At 50.2% G+C, this 12,895-nt stretch overlaps 2 protein-coding genes across 2 annotated transcripts in view; both read right to left on the reverse strand.

Annotated features, from left to right (window-relative positions):
* Window positions 1-6,076: 6,076 nt before the first annotated feature.
* On the reverse strand, window positions 6,077-10,158 carry LOC131590701 (34 kDa spicule matrix protein-like). Its single transcript, XM_058860967.1, has 6 exons — window positions 10,152-10,158; window positions 9,485-9,648; window positions 8,759-8,902; window positions 7,465-7,557; window positions 7,032-7,377; window positions 6,077-6,734 (listed from the first exon to the last, which is right to left on the reverse strand). Exons 1-6 carry the CDS (start codon window positions 10,156-10,158, stop codon window positions 6,712-6,714), a joined length of 777 nt encoding a protein of 258 aa, XP_058716950.1. The 3' UTR covers window positions 6,077-6,711.
* Window positions 10,159-12,701: 2,543 nt separating this feature from the next.
* LOC131590702 (myc-associated zinc finger protein-like) overlaps window positions 12,702-12,895 on the reverse strand; it is a 3,946-nt gene continuing 3,752 nt past the window's right edge. Inside the window, 1 exon segment of the mRNA XM_058860968.1 lies at window positions 12,702-12,889. Coding sequence (XP_058716951.1) covers window positions 12,702-12,889 — 188 coding nt within the window.

Genomic DNA, 12,895 nt, shown 5'->3' on the forward strand with positions numbered 1-12,895 from the left:
CCCTCCGCGCTGATTGGTCAGCGAGGGTAACGCCCCTCCCCACACTTCCGGCGTTTCCGGTGCGGGCGCGGGGGGTGATGGGAGGGGTAGTTCTGCGCGCCCCGCGCATGCGCAGTGGAGGGGAGGGAGGGAGGGGGGAGGAAGCGCGCGGGGAAAAATGGCGGGAGCGGCGCCAAGATGGCGGCGGGGAGCTGAGTGAGGGCTCCGGTTCTGCTCCCGCCGCCTCGGAGCCCCCCCGGGAGCCGCCGGGGAAAGGCCGGGGGTCGGTGAGTGAGGGAGGCCCGGGCGGGGGTCGGTGAGGGAGGGAGACCCGCGGGGGTCGCGGGGACGGGAGGGGAATTAGAGGGGAGGGGTCGCGGTGACGTCACGGGGCAAGATGGCGGCGGCCGTGAGGGGAGATGGGGGGGCGGGGGTTGGAAATGTTGGAAAATGTTGGGAAATGTTGGGAATTGTTGGGAAATGTTGGGAATTGTTGGGAAATGGGGAGCGGAATTCCCTCAGGGACCCAAAGAAACGCTCCGGGATCTTCCCAGGGCTCCCCGTAAAGGCACTGGGAGCCCCTCAGGGATCAAACTGGGAGCACTGGGATGGGACTGGGCTCGTTCCATCCCACTCTTCCCCTCATAAACAAAAATTTAAATTCCTTTTTTCCTCCCTTCCCCTTCCCGGTTCTCCCTTTTCCCCGCAAAATACCAAAAAACACCGATTTTCCCAATTCCTCCCCTTTTCACCATCCCCAAATCCCCGATTTTCCCCAAATCCCCGATTTTCCCCAAATCCCCTCCCCTTTTCCCCAAAAAATCCCATTTTTCCATCCTCAAACCCCCAATTTTCCCTTTTTACCCCATTTTTCCCTCTTAAAATCCCATTTTTCCCCCCAATCCCCCAATTTTTCCCATTTCTCCCCCCAAAATCCCCTTTTCTCCCCCCAAATTCCCATTTTTCCCCCCAAACCCCCAATTTTTCTCTTTTCCCTCCCCAAAATCCCATTTTTTCCTCTCCAATCCCCCAAATTTTCCTTTTCTCCCCCCAATTTTTCCCATTTCCCCCCAAAAAATCCCACTTTTCTCCCCCAAAATCCCATTTTCTCCCTCCCAAACCCTCAATTTTTCACATTTTCCCCCCAAAAATCCTGTTTTTCCCCCCAAAATCCCCTTTTCTCCCCCCAAAACCCCATTTTTTCCCCAATTTTTCCTTTTCTCCCCCCAATTTTTCCCATTTTCCCCCCAAAATCCCCTTTTCTCCCCCCAAATTCCCATTTCTTTCCCCCAAATTTCCCTTTTCTCCCCCCAAAATTCCCTTTTCTCCCCCCAAATTCCCATTTTTTCCCCCCAATTTTTCCCATTTTCCCCCCAAATTTCCCTTTTCTCCCCCCATTTTTCCCCCCCAAAATTCCATTTTTCCCCTGTGATCCCCCAATTTTTCCATTTTCCCCCCCAAAATTCCCATTTTTCCCCCCAAATTCCCATTTCCCCCCCCCAATTTTTCCCCCCCCCTCCCCCCCCAGCCCCCCCCATGTCCACCCCTCCCCTCCCCCCCCCCTCCCCCCCTCCCCTCCCTCCCCCCTCCCCTCCCCCCCCCAGGACCCTCCCCAGGCCCCCCCTGAGCCCCCCCAGGACCCTCCCCAGGACCCCCCCAATGATGAAGATGAAGATGAAGATGATGAAGATGAGGAGTGGGGCGTCCCCTGGAGCGAGGAGGATGACGATGATGACGATGATGATGAAGGCCGGAGGGGGAGGGGGGGATGGCTCCCCGAGCCCGCCGAGATCCGGCGCCTCTACGAGACCCTGGCCCGGGGGGGGGTCCCGGAGCTCCGGAACCTTCCGTTCCCACGGCGCCAGCCCACCCCCGAGCCCCTCCCCCACCCCGGGGAAACCCCCCCGGCCGGACGGGAGAGCCCCCCCCGAGCCCCCGGAGAGGAGGAGACGCAGCCCAAGCGAGTTTTGGGGGGAAAATTGGGGATTTTGGGCAAAAATGGGGGGTTTGGGGGGAAAATGGGGGGTTTGGGGAAAATTGGGGGGTTTGGGGAGAAATCGGGGGATTTTGGGAAAATTGGGGGGGTTTGGGGAGAAATCGGGGGGGATTTTGGCCAAAATGGGAGGTTTGGGGAGAAAGCAGAGGGTTTGGGGGGGTTTGAGGGGAGTTTGGGGAGAAATCGGGGGGTTTTGGGAAAACTGGGGGGTTTGGGGGGAGTTTGGGAAAAATGGGGGGATTTGGGAAAATCGGGGGGTTTGGGGCAAAATCTGGGGGGGTTTGGGGAGAAATTGGGGGGTTTTGGGAAAATTGGGGGGGTTTGGGGCAAAATTGGGGAGTTTGGAGGGGTTTGGGGAGAAATCGGGGGGGTTTGGGAAAAATGGGGCAAAATCGGGGTATTTGGGGCAAAATTGGGGGGCTTTGGGGAGAAATCAGGGGAATTTGGAGGGGAAATCTGGAATTTTGGGGGGTTTGGGGAGAAATCGGGGGGTTTTGGGAAAATTGGGGAAAATTGGGGGAGTTTGGGGGGAAAGAGGGGGGATTTGGGAAAATTGGGGAAAAAGCGGGGGGATTTGGGGAGAAATCGGGGGGATTGGGAAAATTGGGGGGGGTTTGGGAAAAATGGGGAAAATTGGGGGGTTTGGGGAAAATCTGGGGGGTTTGGGGGGGTTTGGGGAGAAATCGGGGGGAGGTTGGGAAAAATGGGGCAAAATTGGGGGATTTGGGGAGAAATTGGGGGATTTGGGGAAAATTGGGGAGAAATCAGGGGGTTTGGGGAAAATTGGGGAAAATTGGGGGCTTTGGGGAGAAATCGGGGGGTTTGGGTGGAAAATTGGGGGGGTTTGGGGCAAACTGGGGGATTTGGGGCGAAATTGGGGGGGTTTGGGGAGAAATCGGGGGGTTTGGGGGGGCTTTGAGGGGGGTTTGAGGAAAATCTGGGGGGGTTTGGGGAGAAATTGGGGGATTTTGGGGCAAAATCAGGGGATTTGAGGGGGGTTTGGGGAAAATCTGGGGGGGTTTGGGGAGAAATCGGGGGGTTTTGGGAAAATCGGGGGGTTTGGGGAGAAATTGGGGGCTTTGGGGAGAAATCGGGGGGTTTGGGGAGAAAGCGGGGGATTTTGGGAAAAAATGGGGAGAAATCGTAGGGGTTTGGGGAAAAAATGGGGGGGGTTTGGGGGAAAATCAGGGGGTCTGGGGGGGTTTGGGGAGAAATCTGGGGATTTTGGGGAAAAAAATGGGGGGGTTTGGGGAAAATTGGGGGGTTTTGAGGAGAAATTGGGGGATTTTGGGGGGGTTTGGGGGAAAATCTGGGGGGTTTGGGGGCATTTGGGGCGAAATCTGGGGATTTGGGGCAAAATTGGGGGGTTTGGAGTAAAATCCGTGGGGTTTGGGGGGGAAATCTGGAATTTTGGGGTGAAATCTGGGGGGTTTGGGCAAATCTGGGGGGTTTGGGGCAAAATCAGGGGATTTTGGGGGGGTTTGGGGGAAAATCTGGTGATTTGGGGGAAAATCTGTGTATTTGGGGATGGATTTTGGGGGGGTTTGGGGGGGATTTGGGTGGATTTGGGGTGGATTTTGGGGGGATTGGGGTGGATTTTGGGGGGATTTTGAAGGATTTTGGGGCTGGAAGAGCAGAAATTCCGCGAATCCGCCCCAATTCCACCCCAAACCCAACCCCCCCCCCCCCTCCTTCCAATTCCCTCTCATTTAAAAACTCCCAAACTTTTTTATTCCAACTTTCACAAAACCCCAACTTTTAACCCCCAAATTTTTATTTAAAATTTATATTTTTTTTTTTATTTCCAGACCCCCTCCCCCGACGGAATTCGACTTCGACGACGATCCCCTCCCCCCCAACCCCTCCCTCATCGACCGACGCCGCGCCCCAGGTACCCCAAAAACACCCAAAAAACCTCAAAAACCCAAAGAAACCCCAAAAACCCCCAATAAACCTCAAAAACCCCCCAAAAAACCCAAAAACCCCCAAAAAACCCTCAAAAACCCCCCAAAAAAACCCCCAAAAACCTTCAAAAAACCCCAAAAACCCCCCAAAAAACCCCAAAGAAACCCCAAAAACCCCCAAAAACCTTCAAAAAACCCCAAAGAAACCCCAAAAACCCCAAAACCCCCCAAAAAACCCCCCAAAAACCCCTAAAACACCCCAAAAAACCCCCGAAAAACCCCAAAGACCCCCAAAAACCCCCCAAGAAACCCCAAAACCCCCCCAAAAAACCCAAAAACCCCCAAAAAACCCCAAAAACCCAAAGAAACCCCAAAAAACTCAAAGAAACCGCAAAAAACACCCCAAAATACCCCCAAAAACCCCCAAAAAACCCTCAAAAAACCCCAAAAAAAACCCCAAAACCCAAAGAAACCCCAAAAAACCCCAAAGAAACCCCAAAAGCCCCCCCCAAAAACCTCAAAAAACCCAAAAAACCCCAAAACCCCAAAGAAACCCCCCAAAAAAACCCAAAAAACCCCAAAAAAACCCCAAAACCCCAAAAAATCCCCAAAAAACCCCAAAGACCCCAAAGAAACCCCCAAAAAAACCCAAAAAAACCCCAAACAACCCAAAAACCCAAAGAAACCCCAAAAAAACCCCAAAAAACCTCAAAAAAACCCAAAGAAACCCCAAAAAAACCCCAAAAACCCCCCAAAAAACCCAAAAACCCCCAAAGAAACCCTAAAAAACTCCCCCCAAAAAACCCCAAAAAACCCAAAAACTCCCAAAAAAACCTGAAAAACCCCAAACCCCCAAAAAACCCCCCAAAAAACCCCAAAAACCGCCAAAAACCCCCAAAAACCCCCCCCAAAAACCCCCAAAAAACCCAAAAATCCCAAAACCCAAAGAAACCCCAAAAACCCCCCCAAAAACCCCAAAGAAACCCCAAAAAACCCCCCAAAAAAACCCCCCAAAAAAACCCCAAAAACCCCCAAAAAACCCAAAAAAACCCCTCAAAAACCCAAAAAACCCCCCAAACACCCCTCAAAAAACCCCAAAAAACCGAAAGAAACCCCTAAAAACCCCAAAAACTCCAAAGAAACCCTAAAAACTCAAAGAAACCCCTAAAAACCCCCTGAAAAAACCCCCAAAACCCCCAAAAAACCCAAAGAAACCCCAAAAACCCCCCCAAAAAACCAAAAAAATCCAAAAAAAAACCCCAAAAAAATGCAAAAAAAATCAAAAAAAAAAGCAAAAAAATCCCAAAAACCCCCCAAAAAAATCCCAAAAAAATCCTAAACCCCCCAAAATCCCCAAGCCCGCAGAATTTCCAGAAGTTTCCATCCCCAGGGCCCCCCAGCCGCGGGCAGAAGCGCGAGGCGCGGCTGGACAAGGTCCTGTCAGACATGAAACGCCACAAGAAGCTGGAGGAGCAAATCCTCAGGACCGGCCAGGACCTTTTCCCTCCCCAGGACGACGAATCCTCCCCCGCCCCGAAACGGCCCCCGGGGTTTTTCCTTCGTCAGCGCAAGTACTGAGCCCCAAAAACACCAAAAACACCAAAAATCCCTGGTTTGCACCAAAAAATATATAAAAAACAGCATTTCACTCCAAAAATCCATGGTTTGCACCCAAAAAATATATAAAATACAGGATTTCATTCCAAAAAAACCACAAAAATCCGTGGTTTGCACCCAAAAATATATAAAAATACAGGATTTCATCCCAAAAAAACCCCAAAAATCCGTGGTTTGCACCCAAAAAATATATAAAATACAGGATTTCACCCCAAAAAAAACCCAAAGATCCATGGTTTGCACCCAAAAATACAGGATTTCACCACAAAGAACCCCAAAAATCCCTGGTTTACACCCAAAAATACAGGATTTCACCCCAAAAATCCATGGTTTACTCCCAAAAAATACAGGATTTCACCCAAAAAAACCCCAAAAATCCATGGTTTGCACCCAAAAAAATATAAAAATACAGGATTTCACCCCAAAAAAACCCCAAAGATCCATGGTTTGCACCCAAAAATACAGGATTTCACCCCAAAGAACCCCAAAAATCCGTGGTTTATCCCCAAAAATACAGGATTTCATCCCAAAAATCCATGGTTTACACCAAAAAAATACAGGATTTCACCCCAAAGAACCCCAAAAATCCCTGGTTTACACCCAAAAATACAGGATTTCACCCCAAAAATCCATGCTTTGCACCCAAAAAAATATAAAAATACAGGATTTCACCACAAAATCCGTGGTTTGCACCCAAAAAATATATAAAAATACGGGATTTCACCACAAAAACCCCAAAGATCCGTGGTTTGCACCCAAAAAAGTATAAAAATACAGGATTTCACCCCAAAAAAACCCCAAAAATCCATGGTTTGCACCCAAAAAAACATAAAAACACAGGATTTCACCCCAAAAATCCCTGGTTTATCCCCAAAAAAACATAAAAACACAGGATTTCACCCTGAAAAACCCCAAAAACCCTGGTTTACCCCCCAAAAAAAACATAAAAATACAGGATTTCACCCCAAAAATCCCTGCTTTACTCCAAAAAAACATAAAAAACAGGATTTCACCCAAAAAAAACCCCCAAAATCCGTGGATTTCCCCCCAAAATCCGGGATTTCTCCCCCAAACACCCAAAATCCGTGGGTTTCTCCCCAAAATCCGGGGATTTCTCCCCCAAACCCCCAAAATCCAGGGATTTCCCCCCAAAAATCCAGGATTTAATGCCAAAAATCCGGGATTTCACCCCAGAACACCCAAAATCCGGGGATTTCACCCCAAAATCCGGGATTTCACTCCAGAACACCCAAAATCCATGGATTTCACCCCAAAATCCGGGGGTTTCACCCCAAAAATCCAGGATTTAATGCCAAAAATCTGGGATTTCTCCCCCCAAACCCCCAAAATCCGTGGATTTCACCCCAAAATCCAGAATTTCACCCCCAAACCCCCAAAATCCGTGTATTTCTCCCCCAAAAACCCCCAAAATCCGTGGATTTCCCCCCCAAAATCCGTGTATTTCACCCCAAACCCCCAAAGTTCGGGATTTTTCCCAAAACCCCCAAAATCCGTGGATTTTCCCCCAAAAAAACACCCAAAAATCCAGAATTTCACCCCAAAATCCGTGGATTTCCCCCCAAAATCCGGGGATTTCCCCCCAAAATACAGAATTTCACCCCCAAAACCCCCAAAATCCGTGGATTTCCCCCCAAAATCCGGGATTTTTCCCCAAAACCCCCAAAATCCGTGTATTTCCCCCCAAAATCCGTGGGTTTCACCCCAAACCCCCAAAATCCGTGGATTTCCCCCCAAATTCCGCCGTCCCTCACTCGCTGTCGGAGCTGACGACGCCGCGGAGCCGCGACCAATCCGGGGGGGGCAGCGGCGACTCCGGGGGGGATTTTCCGGAATTTTCCGGATTCCCTCGGCGGGATCGGGCTGGGGGTAACGGGAAATGTCCCAATTTGGGGTTTTTTGGGTGTTTTTGGGTTGTTTTGGGGCGTTTTTGGGGGTTTTTTCCCTCACCTGGTAAAATGTTGGAGGCGTCGAGCGCGGCGAGTTCGGCTTTTTCCTCGCGGCGCCGGCGGAGACGGCGGCACCGAGCCAGGGAGGGGGTCCCTAAAAACGGCAAAAAAACCCCAAAACATCCCTAAAATATTCCCAAAAAATCCAGAATTCACCCCAAAAATGAAATAAGAATAAAAAAACGGAACTTTGGGGGGTTAAAAACGCCAATTTGGCGGCCCCAAAATGGCGAAAATTGGATTTTTTTGAGGTCGGAATTGTCCCAGGGATCCCCAAAAATTCCCTCAAATTCCCCCCAGGATCCGAATTTCCTCTCGATTCCCCCCAAATTTCGCTCCGGAAATGCGAATTTTCCACCCCCAGCCCCAAAATCGCCCCAAAAGCGCCTCAAAATTCTGTCCCAAATCCCTGGAAAGGAACAAATTTCACGGGTTTTCCCTCAAATCCCCTCAGGAATTCCCGAAATTCCCGGATTTTGACCCAAATCCCCTCAGAAAATCCCCAAATTCCTGGAAATTCCCAAATTTCCCGGATTTTCCCTTAAATCCCCTCAGAATTTTACCGAATTCCTGGAAATTCCCGAATTTCCCGGTTTTTGACCCAAATCCCCTCAGAAATTCCCTGAATCCCCTCAGAAATTCCCAAATTTCCTGTTTTTTGCCCCAAATCCCCTCAGGAATTCCCCAAATCTCTGGAAATACCAGAATTTCCCGGATTTTCCCCCAAATCCCCTCAGGAATTCCAAAATTCCCGTTTTTTGCCCCAAATCTCCTCAGGAATTCCAGAAATTCCCGTTTTTCCCCCCAAATCCCCTCAGGAATTCCCAAATTTCCCGTTTTTAGCCCCAAATCCCCTCAGAAAATCCCCAAATTCCTGGAAATTCCCAAATTTCCCGGATTTTCCCCAAATCCCCTCAGGAATTCCCCGAATCCCCTCAGAAATTCCCAAATTTCCCGTTTTTTGCCCCAAATCCCCTCAGGAATTCCGAAATCACATTTTTCCCCCCAAATCCCCTCAGAAATTCCCGAAATTCCCGTTTTTTGCCCCAAATCCCCTCAGGAATTCCCAAATCCCCTCAGGAATTCCCGAATTTCCCGAAATTCCCGTTTTTTTGCCCCAAATCCCCTCAGCTCCCATCGAGTCTCTGCTCGCGCCGGGCCGGTCCCGAGCCCCCAAATCCCCCCAAAAACCCCCCAAAAAAAAACCCCAAATCCCCCTCATAACCCGGGATCCCCTCAGGAATTGCCGATTTTCCCGAAATCGCCGTTTTTGGCCCCAAATCCGCGGTACCGACCGTGCAGGCCCATCTCGCGCAGGGCTCCCTCAGCGCCTCCCGCAGCTCCCGCTGGCTCCGGCACTTCCGGAACAGCCGCTTGTAGTTAGGGCGCCACCCAGCGGCGCGGAGGTATCGCTTCAGCCGCGTCACTTCCGGTGTGTCCTGGGGGCGGGGCTTGGCCTCAGGGGGCGGGGCTTCGCTTCAGGGGGCGGGGCTTGAGCGGGCCCCGCCCACCCGCGCCCAAAGTGGCGCCAAACGGAGGCGGGAATGGGGGGATTTGGCGGGAAAAGCGCGGGGGGAGTTGGCGCGAAATGGGAGGGGATAAAATCCCAATAAAATCCCAATAAAATCCCAATAAAATTCCAATAAAATCCCAATAAAATCCAATAAAATCCCCCCAAAATCCAATAAAATTCCAATAAAATCCAATAAAATCCAAACAAAATCCCAATAAAAAAAATCCCAATAAAATTCCAATAAAATCCCAATAAAACCCAAACAAAATCCCAGTAAAATCCAAACAAAATCCCAATAAAATCCCAATAAAATCCAAACAAAATCCCAATAAAATTCCAATAAAATCCCAATAAATCAAATAAAACCCAAACAAAATCCCAATAAAATCCCAATAAAATCCCAATAAAATCCCAATAAAATTCCAATAAAATCCCAACAAAATCCTCCCAAAATCCCAACATTTCCTCCCGAAATCCCTCCGAAACTCCCGAATTTCCCCAAATTCACCTTCCTCTGCCTCCACCATTCTTCCCCTTCCTCCTCCTCCTTCCTCCTCTTCCTCCCGGGCTCTTCCTCCTTTTCCCGGCCCCTTTTCCGCCCTTTTTCCGCCCATTTGGCCAACGGCAAATCCTCGGAATCCTCGAATCCGATCCCGAATTTTCCCGCCTTTTCTTGGGAATTTTCAGGGCTTTTTTGGGCTCTTCCTCCTCCTCTTCTTCCTCTTCCTCCTCTTCCTCTTCCTCACTCTCCATTTTCCCTTTTTGGCCTCGTTTTTTCCAGTTTTCCGCTTCCCGTTTTTTCCCGTCTTTTTCCGGCCTGGATCTTCCTCCTCCTCCTCTTCATCCTCCTCTTCTTCCTCCTCCTCCTCCTCCTCTTCCTCACTCTCCGTTTTCCCCTTTTTCTCCCCATTTTTTCCCTTTTCCAGATGTTTTTTTCCCGTCTCAGTCCTGGATTTGTCCTTTTTCCCCCATTTTTCCGGCCTGGATCCTCCTCTTCCTCTTCCTCTTCCTCCTCCTCTTCCTCCTCTTCCTCACTTTCCATTTCCTTTTTTTCCCATTTTTCTCCTTTTTCAGCTCAGTTTTCCCAGATTTTTTTGCCCTTCCTGCATTTTTTCCTTTTTTCCCCCCATTTTTCTTCCCCTCCTCCTCCTCCTCCTCATCTTCCTCCTCCTCACTCTCCATTTTCCCCCTTTTCACCCCGTTTTTCCAGATTTCTTTGGTTTTTCCCCATTTTTTCCTCTTTTCCGCCCGTTTTTCCCCCTCTCTTCCTCCTCCTCCTCTTCATCCTCCTCCTCACTCTCCATTTTCCTTCTTTTTGCCCAATTTTTCCCCTTTCACCCCAATTTTCCTCCTCTCCTCCTCCTCCTCTTCCTCACTCTCCATTTTTCCCTTTTTCACCCCGTTTTCCGGAGTTTTTTGGTTTTTCCCCATTTTTTACCCTTTTCATCCCAATTTTCTTTCTCTTCTCCTCCTCGTCCTCATCTTCATCCTCATCTTCCTCCTCCTCATCCTCACTCTCCATTTTTCCCCTTCTCCCCCCAATTTTTCCCGTTTTTTCTTCCTTTTTTCCCTTTTTTCCCCCCAATTTTTTTCCTCTTCTCCTCATCCTCATCTTCCTCCTCCTCCTCACTCTCCATTTTTCCCTTTTTCACCCCGTTTTTCCCGGAATTTTTTGGTTTTTCCCCATTTTTTCCCCTTTTCACCCCAATTTTCCTCCTCTTCTCCTCCTCCTCTTCTTCATCCTCCTCCTCATCTTCCTCCTCATCCTCACTCTCCATTTTCCTCCTTCTCCCCCCAATTTTTCCCGTTTTTCTTCCTTTTTTCCCTTTTTTACCCCAGATTTCTTCCTCTCCTCCTCCTCCTCATCTTCATCCTCATCTTCATCCTCCTCACTCTCAATTTTTCCCTTTTTCACCCCATTTTTCCCAGAATTTTTTGGTTTTTCCCCATTTTTTCCCCTTTTCACCCCAATTTTCCTCCTCTCCTCCTCCTCCTCATCTTCATCCTCATCTTCCTCCTCCTCCTCCTCCTCACTCTCCATTTTCCTTCTTTTTCCCCAATTTTTCCCATTTTTTCCCCCAATTTTTCCCCTTTTCACCCAATTTTCCTCCTCTCCTCCTCCTCATCTTCCTCCTCCTCTTCCTCCTCCTCCTCACTCTCCATTTTCCCCCTTTTCCCCCAATTTTTCCCGTTTTTTCTTCTTTTTTTCCCTTTTTTACCCCAGATTTCTTCCTCTCCTCCTCCTCCTCATCTTCATCCTCTTCCTCCTCCTCACTCTCCATTTTCCCCTTTTTCACCCCGTTTTTCCCGGAGTTTTTTGGTTTTTCCCCAATTTTTCCCCTTTTCACCCCAATTTTCTTTCTTTCCTCTTCCTCCTCTTCCTCCTCCTCCTCCTCCTCACTCTCCATTTTCCCTCCTTTTCCCCCCAATTTTTCCCGTTTTTTCTTCTTTTTTTCCCCTTTTTACCCCAATTTTCCTCCTCTCTTCCTCTTCCTCATCTTCATCCTCTTCCTCCTCATCCTCACTCCCAATTTCCCCCTTTTTCACCCCATTTTTCCCTTTTTTCTCCCCGTTTTTCCTCCTCTCTTCCTCCTCCTCTTCCTCGCTCTCAATTTTCCGCCTTTTCCCAAACTTTTCCCGATTTTCTCCCGAATTTCCTTCCTCTCCTCTTCCTCTTCCTCCTCCTCCTCGCTCCCAATTTCCTCCTTTTTTTCCCCATTTTCCCCGATTTTTCCTCATTTTCCTCGAGTTTTTCCCCGGATTTTTCCTCAGATTTTTTCCCCATTTTCCCCGGATTTTTCCCCGAATTTTTCCCCATTTTCCCCGGAATTTTCCTCGAATTTTTCCTCAGATTTTTTCCCATTTTTCCCCGGATTTTTCCCCGTTTTTTTCCCCATTTTCCCCGGATTTTTCCTCGAATTTTTCCCCGTTTATTTTCCCATTTTCCCCGGATTTTTCCTGGAGTTTTTCCTCAGATTTTTTCCCATTTATCCCGGATTTTTCCCCGAATTTTCCCCCGTTTTTTTCCCCATTTTTCCCCGCATTTTTCCTCGATTTTTCCCCTGTTTTTTTTCCCATTTTCCCCGGATTTTTCCTCGAATTTTCCCCCATTTTCCCCGGATTTTTCCTCGATTTTTCCCCCTGTTTTTTTCCCATTTTCCCCGGATTTTTCCTGGATTTTTCCCCCTGTTTTTTTCCCATTTTCCCGTTTTTTTCCCCCATTTTCCCGCCCCTCCTCGTTCTCATCGCAGCCGCCAGGGGGCGCCCTGCAGGGGGCGTGGTCCCCGCTGGCCCCGCCCCCTTCCTGCTCCGCGCATGCGCTCTGCTCCTCCCCTCGGTGCTCCGCGCATGCGCTCTGCTCCTCCCCGCCGCGCTCCGGCGCCCTGCGGGCAGAAAGGGGCGGAGTCACGCGGGGCGCGGCCTCGGGGGCGTGGCCAGCACCGGGCGCGGCCCTGGGGGGTCTCCGGTGCCTCCCCTCCCCCCTCCCGTTACCGATCGCCGCCGCTCGCGCCGCCGCCGCCGCCATTTTAACGCCGTCAGGGCGGCGACCAATCAGAACGGAGATAAAGGACAGCGGGGCGGGGCTTGAGCCGCGCGGACCAATGAGAGAAGAGCGGCGTAAACCAGGAAGTGACATCGGCCAATGGGGTGCGGCGCGGGGAAGCGGCAGCCAATGGAGGCGAAGAAAAGGCGGGACGGGGATGAGCAGCGGCCGCCTCAGCCAATCAGAGCGCGGCTCGGTGCCGCAGCAGCCAATAGAAACGAGGAGGAGGCAGGACCGAGCGGCTGAGCCAATAGCGGCGAGGCAAAGCCGGACACAGACCCCAAGATCTGATTGACAGCAGCGCCACCCAATCAAACCGCAGCGCGGAGAATCGCCAACCAATCAAAAACAGCGGAGGGCGGGACTCACCTCGCA

The sequence above is a fragment of the Poecile atricapillus genome, chromosome 34, assembly GCF_030490865.1.
Source record: "Poecile atricapillus isolate bPoeAtr1 chromosome 34, bPoeAtr1.hap1, whole genome shotgun sequence".
Lineage (NCBI taxonomy): Eukaryota > Metazoa > Chordata > Aves > Passeriformes > Paridae > Poecile > Poecile atricapillus.

What these genes read in the sequence shown, in the direction of transcription:
- LOC131590701 (XM_058860967.1), bottom strand. An exon ending in AATGGTGGAGGCAGAGGAAG is followed by an intron (nt 8,903 to 9,484) that starts GTGAATTTGGGG and finishes CCCCGCCCCCAG; the next exon opens with GACACACCGGAAGTGACGCG. An exon ending in GAAATTCTGGATTTTTGGGT is followed by an intron (nt 6,735 to 7,031) that starts GTTTTTTTGGGG and finishes GGTGTTCTGGAG; the next exon opens with TGAAATCCCGGATTTTGGGG.